Raw genomic sequence first — 9,149 nt, 5'->3', positions numbered from 1 at the left:
AATTTGTTTATGAGAATGTCATGTAGAACCATAAGCGCCAACTTTCTCCAGCGCCAGTGGGTGCTCGTGCCCCCTGGCCCTGCCTCGACTCCACCCTTTCCCTGCCCCTGGCCCCACCCCCATCCCAACCCCTTCCCCAAAGTCCCCACCCCAACTGCGCCCCCTCCCTGCCCCTATTGGATCCCTTCCCCAAATCCCCGCCCCAGCCCCGCCTCTTCCCCCAGCGCACCACGTTCACCCTCCTCCCCCCCCTCCCTGCCCCGCAAAACAGCTGTTCCGCAGCGCAAGCGCTGGGAAGGGGAAGAAGCAGGATGCAGCAGCACACTCGCGGAGGAGGCGGAGGTGAGCTGGAGCAGGGGGGGTGGGGCCACAGGGAGCTGCTGGTGGGTGCTCAGCACCCACTAATTTTTCTCCATGGGTGCTCCAGCCCCGGAACACCCATGGAGCCGGCGCCTATGTGTGGGACTGTTTAAAAAGCCTTGCTAAAATCAAGGTATATCATATCTACTCCTTCCCTGCTAACCACTAGGCCAGTAACCCTGTCAAAGAAAGAAAATAGGTGGGTTTACGTGGTTTGTTCTTGACAACCCAAGCTGGCTATTCCTTATAACCCGATTATCCTCCAGGTGCTTACAAACTCATTGTTTAATCATTTGTTCCCGTCTCTTTCCAGCTACTGAAGTTAGGCTGACTGGTCTATAATTCCTGGGTCTTCTTTGTTCCTCTTTAGAGAGACTTAGGGTGAGAGTTTCAAAGGTTTAGGTGCCTACATCCCAATTTTCGGCTCCATTTGCCATTCCCAAAACTTCCGCCAAACCCTTTAGGCACCTAAACAAACTCAGCAGCTACATTTTCCGGGTAAAAGTTCCTTAGATGCCTACGTTTCTGCCTTTGAGCATGCGCACGGCTGCCTTATCCTAGGCATCTGGCTGCCAATGGCCCACAGCGAATCACAAACCTGGGACGATAAGGGGTATCAATGCTTATCTTTAGGGCCCTACCAAATTCACAATTCATTTTGGTAAATTTCACGGTCACCACATTTAAAAAATCTTGAATTTCACGGTTTGAGATATTTAAATCTTAAATGTCACAGTCTTGTAACCTTGTAACCAGGGGGTCCTGACCTAAAAAAGGGTCAGGTTGGGGGGGGGGGTTGCGGTTTGAGCATTGGCCTGCTAAAACCCAGGGTTGTGAGCGCAATCTTGGAGGGGGCCATTTAGGGATTGGGGCAAAAAGAAAAGTTGGGGATTGGTCCTGCTTTGAGCAGGGGGATGGACTAGATGACCTCCTGAGGTCCCTTCCAACCCTGATCTTCTATGATTCTTTCTTTATGGGTGTCCACATTTAAAACCGAGACTTCACCAGGGAGCACAGTGTGAAGTGGCACCTCTAACCATCACCAAGGGGTTGCCAGGAGATGGGGAAAGCGGAGAGGTAGCAAAACTGTGACAAGCCTCCCCCTGTCTGGCACACCTGGCTACCCCCTGGACCAGATAATGGGGAAAGGCGGAGACACAACCAGCGACAAGGTAGCACAAAAAACCGCCCATCGCCGGCAAAGCGGGAGGGCAGGAGTTTGTAACACGGTACCTGGCGAGCTGGGGGCACTTCAAAGCACCAGGGATCTCCCAGTGTTTTGCAGCGGTGAGGACTCAAACCCGCCTCAAGCTGTGGGGAAGGCGGCCGGGCCAGGAGGGAGCGTGCTGGGCAGGGAAGGGTTAAGCCCAGGGCCCCCGCCCCAGAGCACATGGGGCCGGGCTGCAATAGCGCAGGGCCCTTCCCGTCCCAGCCCCGCCGCGCCCGTCCCCGGCTGCAGCCCCGGCCGGGCGGGGAGAGGGGCGCGGGGATCCCGGGCGCGGCGCGGCGCGGCGCGGCGCAGCGAGAGACACTCACCGCAGCCGAGGCAGGAAATCGCTGCCCGGAGGCAGCGGCCGGAGCGGGGGATCGGAGCCGAACTGGGACCGGAGAGACCCCCCCAGCCAGCTCCGGGGCAGCCCGGGGGTCTGTGCAGCTAAGCCAAGCAGGGACCCCCCCCCCCAGCCCGCTGGGCCTTCGGGGCAGCCCCGACCCCTCCTCTCCCCCGCGGGGCAGGGTTAGGGGGTTCGCTCCTGCCCCCCCCGGAGTCTCCCTCCCTTGCGGGGTGCAGGGAAGGGGCCCGGCTGGACGCAGGCGGGGAGCCCCCTGGAGCAGGGCCTGCAGAGCGGAGCTGCCTGGGGGGCGGACACGCGCCGGGAGCCCCCATGGGCGACGCTCTGACCATCTGCCCCGACTGCGGGAAGAGCTTCCGCCAGTACTCGTACCTGGTCACCCACCGGCGCGTCCACACCGGGGAGCGGCCCTACAGCTGCGCCCAGTGCGGCCGGGGCTTCTCCCAGCACTCCAGCCTCATCCGGCACCGCCGCACCCACACGGGCGAGAGACCCTACCGGTGCCCCGACTGCGGCAAGGCCTTCGCCCTCAGCGCCTCCCTCCTGACCCACCAGCGCACCCACACCGGGGAGCGCCCCTACAGCTGTGCCCAGTGCGGAAGGGGGTTCAGCCAGCGCTCGGCTCTGGTTACCCACCAGCGCACCCACACCGGGGAGAGACCCTATAAATGCCCTGACTGCGGGAAGAGCTTTGCCATCAGCTCCCACTGCACCGCTCACCAGAGGACCCATGGGGATCCGGGCGGGGAGCCCCCGTACCGGTGCTCCCAGTGTGGGGAGGGCTTCCGGCTCCGCACCCGCTTCCTGCATCACCGGCGCAGCCACGCAGGCAGCAAACCCCACCGCTGCCCCGACTGCGGGAAAGGATTCTCCCGCAGCTTCCTGCTCAAGACGCACCAGCGGATCCACACTGGAGAGCGGCCCTACCCCTGCCCCGACTGTGGGCGCCGCTTCCGGCAGAGCTCCCACCTCACCCACCACCGGGCCACCCACACCGGAGAGTGGCCCTACCGCTGCAGCCACTGCGGGGACGCCTTCCCTTGCAGCTCGGAGCTCTACCTGCACTACCGCAGCCACACCGGGGAGAGGCCCTACCAGTGCCATGACTGTGGGCGCAGCTACACCACCAACGGCAGCCTGCGGCGGCACCGTGCCAGCCACGCCGTGGGCTAGGGGGTGCAGCCGGCTCGGCCCATGGGCACCCTCCTGGGCAAGGTGCTGCATCTTCCTGGCTCTAGACATGGCCTTTCTGGCTGTTTGCTGGGTGGATTGTACTGGGGAAGAGAGCTAGGGATGGGTTATAGGGGGCTAAAGGTGGATCATACCAGGAGAAAGAAGGAACACAGGGAGAGATCGATGGGTCATCCAGGTGTAGAGCTGGGTCATACCTGTTAGAATGTGAAAAGCAGCTCCACTCCGTCTACCCCTGGCCCTGATGTCGAGGTTTTCAAAATGATCTGAAGTGTGCGTGTATTTTTCCAAGCACCTTGAAATAGAGCGTGAGTGTATCTATCTGTTCCTAGATGCAGAATTATGTTCTATGGCTCAATATAACAATCAGCCGACCCACAAATTGTGCAGGTAGGGGATGTGACATTGAAAGACACTGGCGGCTGCTATCAAGTGACAATCGCAGACCTCCTTAGCGCCACTGGCTCCCGTATGGAGTAGAGAGAGCCCCCGAGAAAGGAAGCGCCTGCCAAGAGACATGGCGGGTCAGAGCTGAGCTGGTTGCAAACACGAGCATTAGGAGATCAGCGTGGGTTGGAGTCAGCAAGCCAAGAGAAGGAGATGGGAGCATGACTCTGACAGGAAGCCGAGAGACAGAGCTTCTTGGTCACAGAGCCCACTGGAGGGGCAAAGGTGGGGACGGTGCTGCAGGGAACCTGCCTGCTGTTTGTTTTCTGCGGTGTATAGGGAAACAGGGTACTGTGGGCAGTCTTTGTAAATAAACACCATCACACCTGGAATAGACCTGCCTTGTCTCAGCGAGGTGTTGTCCAAAGAGGACCAGTCTTGCAAGGCCCTGGTTATTGGCTAAGAGCTCGGGCCAGACGGGTTACAGGGTATGTACATGATACCTTGCCCCAGAGAAATCCTGGGTCGGTCAGTCCCTTGGGAAGAGAACAGCATGAGCCTGAAGCAGCACAGATCTGCCCCATCTGAACACTGGATCCCAGATGGGGTGGACCAATGTTCTAGGGTGGTCCAGAGAATTTTCTTTCTAGCTGCCTGGCCGGTGGGTCTTGCTCGCATGCTCTGGAATGACAGATTAGGGGTCAGGAAGGAATTTCCTCCCCAGGTCAGATTGGCTGGGGCCATGGGGGGGTTGTCAACTTCCCATGCAGCGTGGGGTGTGGGTCGCCAGCTGTTGAACATCTGGGCATGGAATTATAGAGTTGTAGGGCTAAAAGGGACCTCAAGAGGTCATCAAGACCAGCCCCCTGCGCTGATGCGGGACCAAGACCGTCCCTGACAGGTGTCTGTGTAACCTACTCTTGAAAACCTCCAGTAATGGGAATCCCACAACCTCCCTGGGTAAACCTCTTCCAGAGCTTTGCTACCCTGAAAGTGAGGAAGTTTTTCCTTATAACTAACCTAAGTTCCCTTGCTGCAGATTGAGCCCAGTACTTCTTGTCCTGCCTTCAGTGGATATGAAAAACAAGCCATCACTGTCCTCCTTATAACAGCCCTTAACATATTTGAAGACTCTTATCAGGTGCCCCCTCTGTCTTCTTTTCTCAAGAGTAACATGCCTGGGTTTTTTAACTTTTCCTCCTAGGTCAGGTTCTCTAAACCTTTTATCGTTTTTGTTCCTCTCTTCTGGACGCTCTCCAATTTGGCCACACCTTTCCTAAAGTGCGGTGCCCAGAGCTGGACACAGTGCTCCAGCTGAGATCTCATCAGTGCTGAGTAGAACAGGACAATTACCTTCCATGTCTTACAACATTCCTGTAAATACACCCCAGAATGATATTAGCTTTTTTTGCAGAGGCATCACATTGTCGGCTCATACTCAATTTGTGACCTTCACATCCTTTTCAGCAGCACTGCCATCTAGCCAGTTGTTCCCCATTTTCTAGTTGTGCTTTTGATTTTTCCCTCCTAAATGAAGAACTTTGCACTTCTCTGTATTGAATTTCATCTTGTTGATTTCAGCCCAATTCTCCGATTTGGCATGGTCATTCTGAATTCTGAGCCTGTCCTCCAAAGTGCTTGCAACCCCTCCCAGCGTGGTGTCATCTGCAAATTTTATTATCACACTCTCCACTCCATTATCCAAGTCATTAATGAAAATATTGACTAGTACTGGACCCCACTAGATGCACCCTCCCACTTTGACAGCAAACCATTGATAACTACTCTCTGAGTATGGTCTCACCCAATCAATTCCCTGCCAGTGCAGGGACCTCAGGCATTGGCGGCTCATTGGTTTCTCGTGCTCTCTGCCTGTTGCTCACAACAGGGCTGAAATGCTTTGGGCTTTGGGCTTAAATAGTAACAGCCTGTGCTCTACGGGAAGTGAGATTAAATGAGCTAATGGCCTCAAACATCCATGAAACTTTGCTGTTTGTGGAGGCTGGTGTGGGCCACGCAGGTTGGGGAAGGGCCTGTAACCGAGGGCTCTGTTATTTATAATGACTTTTTTAAAATGCATCCAGGCCTCTGGGTCCCTGGCACGTCTATTAAAGATTGCTGCCCAGAAATCTATTCCTTGCCTTTCAGAGTTTGCATTTTAGCCCCCCTCCATCAGCTGCGGGCAACGGTAACGCTGCATTAATTTTCCGGCAGGGGATTTCCCTTGTTTGTTATTGAGGAAGTGCCGGTAGCAGTGAGGGGGCGGGATTGGGGGCATCTGTGTGTGAAAAGGGGAATCCTGGGCACACTTCACCATTCAACTGCTGCCTTCCCCCTCCTCCGTGCTGCCCCATGCCTTGGTAAGATTGGAGGGGCCATGGGGAGCTGGGGAGGCTGTGCGGGGCACGGCCCAGCTGGGGGCAGGAGAGCGGAGATGCCAAATGCCTGTCCCAGATACACATGTCCATCTGCATCATGGCAGAGGTGTGAAGTGGCCCATTCACCTCAGGGCAATGAGAACACCCCAGGGAGAAGACTACAGCCTGCAACAATAGCTCGGAGAAGTGCGTCCTGCTCCATTCATCCCAGCGGGTGTTCCCGTCCTGCAGTCTCAGTGCTGTGTGCATGCGCCATGAACTGAGCATGCCCATCTCCAGCGCCCAGCACAGACTCAGTGCGCAGACCCCTCGCGTTTCCAAAAGGAGACCCAGACACCACGCAAAAGGCAGGGTGAGAGCGAACGCCTGTGGCACAGAGTGGCCCGCGCTGAAGATTTGGCCTCGTTGCCCTTGGCTTTTAGGGGCAGCACTTGTTGCCTTAATCCCTCAGGCGAGGAAACAACAGCAGAGGTCCAAAGGGCTGTCTCCACCAAGGGGCCTTAGCCTCATCATTGCAAGGCCTAGCTCTTAGGCACCTGCAACAGGGGTTCAGAGGAACATAGAACCATAGGCCTAGAAGGGACCGCAAGCGTCATCTAGTGTAACCCCAGCCAAGCTGCAGGATTTGTTGTGTCTGACCCATCCAAGACGGAGACCTGTCCAGCCTCCGTTTGAAAACCTCCGGCCAAGGAGCTGCCTCGGTGCCCTGTCACTCAAATCCCCACCAGTCTGGGTTAACTGGGATCTAAAGGGAGGAGCAAGTAACAAATGGAGCCACAAGCTGACGGGCTAATTAGATGGCGGGGAAGGGGAGAAGCAACTTAGCAGCTGGGAGCAGACAGACGGAGAGGAAGGAAGCCCTGAAAGTGGGTGGGTTGCGCTGTCTGCTGCTGCTAGCGCTGCTCCCTTTCACCGAGAAGGAAGAGGGGAAGCCGTCTGGGACTGCTAAATATGTAAATAGCACCTCATAGACTTTAAGGCCCGAAGGGACCATCTGGTCTGGCCTCCTGCACATCGCAGGCCACAGAACCTCACCCACTCGCTGCTGTAATAGGCCCCTAACTGCCGGCTGAGCTACTGAAGTCCTTGAATCGTGGTGTAAAGACTTCAAGTTACAGGGAATTCACCATTTACACTAGTTTAAGCCTGCAAGTGACCTGTACCCCATGCTGCAGAGGAAGGCGAACCCCCCCCCCCCAGCATCGCTGCCAATCAGAGTGGAAGGAAAATTCCTTCCTGACCCCAAATATGGCAATCAGACTGAGCATGTGGGTGTGACCCACCAGCCAGAGACCTGGGAAAGAATTCTCTGGAGTAACTCAGAGCCCTCCCCACCTAATGTCCCAATAAACAGTACAATAAAGCCCGGTGGTGGTGAAGGTGGCCTGTACCTACGGTGAGAAAGACTCACAGGCGGCCACCCCATGGCACCACCCTTCAATCCACAGCCCTGAGTTAGGGGCCCGGGCTCTCTATACAATGCGGGGGCAGAGAGAGGTGCCCGGGAATGGATCCACAAATGCCAGCATGCTGAGTGCTGCGTAAGCCAGCCAATAGCAAATGCTGAGGGGGCACCCTAAGCCAGGACCCAAATATTCGCTGGGCCAGACGCAGAGCAAGAACGACTCTGTAGCCCAGTCGTTAGGAGGGTTAGCTGGAATGTGGGTGCTACAGGTTCTACTGAACTATTTGTGCCCCCATGGAACAGCTGCAGTAGGAGAGACCGAGAAAGTCCTGCTCCCAGACATCCCATCGTCCAGTGGTTCGGGCACTAACTGCAGATGTAGGTTCACTTCCCATCAGGCAGAGGGGAGATTTGAACCTGGGCCTTCTACGTCTTGGGCTCTAACCACAGGGCTAAAGCCAGGGCCGGCTCTAGGCACCAGCGTTCCAAGCATGTGCTTGGGGTGGCACTTCTCAAGGGGCAGCACTCCGGTTTGTTTGTTTTTTGCTTCGGCAGCAGCACTCCGGTTTGTTTGTTTTTTTTTGCTTGGGGCGGCCCTGCTCCCGGGGGCTCCCCTCCTGCGTCCTGGTGGCTGCTGGGGGATGGAATCCAGCCGGGCCCTTTCCCTGCGCCGGGGAGAGCGCGGCGGCTAAGGGAGGGAGACCCCGGCGGGCAGGAGCGAACCCCCCAACCCCCAGCCCCATGGGGGAGAGGAGGGGCCTGGGCTGCCCTGAAGGCCCAGCGGGCTGGGTGGGGGGTCCCTGCCTGGCTCAACAGCACAGACGCCCGGGCTGCCCCGGAGCTGGCTGGGAGGGTCTCTCCGGTCCCAGTTTGGCTCCAATCCCCCTGGCCCTGCGGCCGCTTCCTCCGGGCAGCGATTTCCTGTCTCAGCTGCTGTGTCTCTCCCTCCCTGGGGCCGCTTCTGGCTGCGACTCGCTGCGCCCGGTGCCCCGCTCACCACCCTGGGGCTGCAGCCTGCGGAGGGAGACTTGCTCTGGCGCACATGCAGGACCCAGGCAGTCGGGGCACTGGGGCAGGAAGGTCCCTGGACAGCGCCATGAGATGGGCTCTGCCTGGGAAAGGGAGGAAGACAGGAACTCCCTGCAACCCCTCCCCCACCAACCCTTCCCTCTGCCAAGGTCTCTGGGTGTCTTCGCCCCCCAGTGCCAGTTGCACAGCTCATTGCTCCTATCAGCGGAGCTCAGTGACCGCCCCAGCGGCTCCCTCCACGGCAATTTCTAATTTTGTACATTCGTTCTTGCCTGCCCGTCTGAGGGCTCAGTCATGTGGGTGGCCACCTGCCACGCGCCATTGGGCCGGAAGGCATCCATGACTGCCATCAGCCGTGTCTTCCCTCTCTAGCCAAACCACGACAGGCCTGGCTGAAGCTGCAGGCTTTGCTAACCAGATGCCGGGGACTCTGGGCGGCTCCCCCAGGCCGGTTTTCTGATCTTCTCCAAAATCCCCAGGGGTCTGATCAACAATGCCGTGAACATTCCCTGGAGTTCTGGAATCAATTTCTTGGGGTGGGGCCTCACTTCACTCAGCTAGCGATTGGTCCATCTGTCCGTCTGTCCAATCAATCAGTCCATCCACGTGTGTCAGAGCAATCCAGCTCTGTGCTCCCTCTACAGGTCAGAGGTCCATTCTAAGCTGGCCCAGTCCCCCTCGGTGTGGACACCCATCCATTGCCAGTGGGCCCAGTCATTGGATCCCATGTGCGCTCAAGTCCCCTGGCTCTGGGCAGAGTCTAGTCCCTGTTTCCAGCTCTGGGTCTATGGGGCACATGCCCAGGCTCAGACCTCTTGTCTGAGCCCG

The 9,149-nt window shown here is 57.6% G+C and overlaps 1 protein-coding gene across 1 annotated transcript; it reads left to right on the top strand.

Annotated features, from left to right (window-relative positions):
• The first annotated feature begins 1,815 nt into the window (after positions 1-1,815).
• Positions 1,816-4,413, top strand: ZNF768 (zinc finger protein 768). Its single transcript, XM_029913806.1, has one exon. The coding sequence runs from the start codon at positions 2,244-2,246 to the stop codon at positions 3,102-3,104; it is 861 nt and encodes a 286-aa protein (XP_029769666.1). The 5' UTR covers positions 1,816-2,243; the 3' UTR covers positions 3,105-4,413.
• The last annotated feature ends 4,736 nt before the right edge of the window (positions 4,414-9,149 follow it).

The sequence above is a fragment of the Terrapene carolina genome, unplaced genomic scaffold, assembly GCF_002925995.2.
Source record: "Terrapene carolina triunguis isolate 2854851 unplaced genomic scaffold, T_m_triunguis-2.0 Scaffold926, whole genome shotgun sequence".
Taxonomy (NCBI): domain Eukaryota; kingdom Metazoa; phylum Chordata; order Testudines; family Emydidae; genus Terrapene; species Terrapene triunguis.
This window is presented reverse-complemented; position numbering and strand designations above follow the sequence as displayed.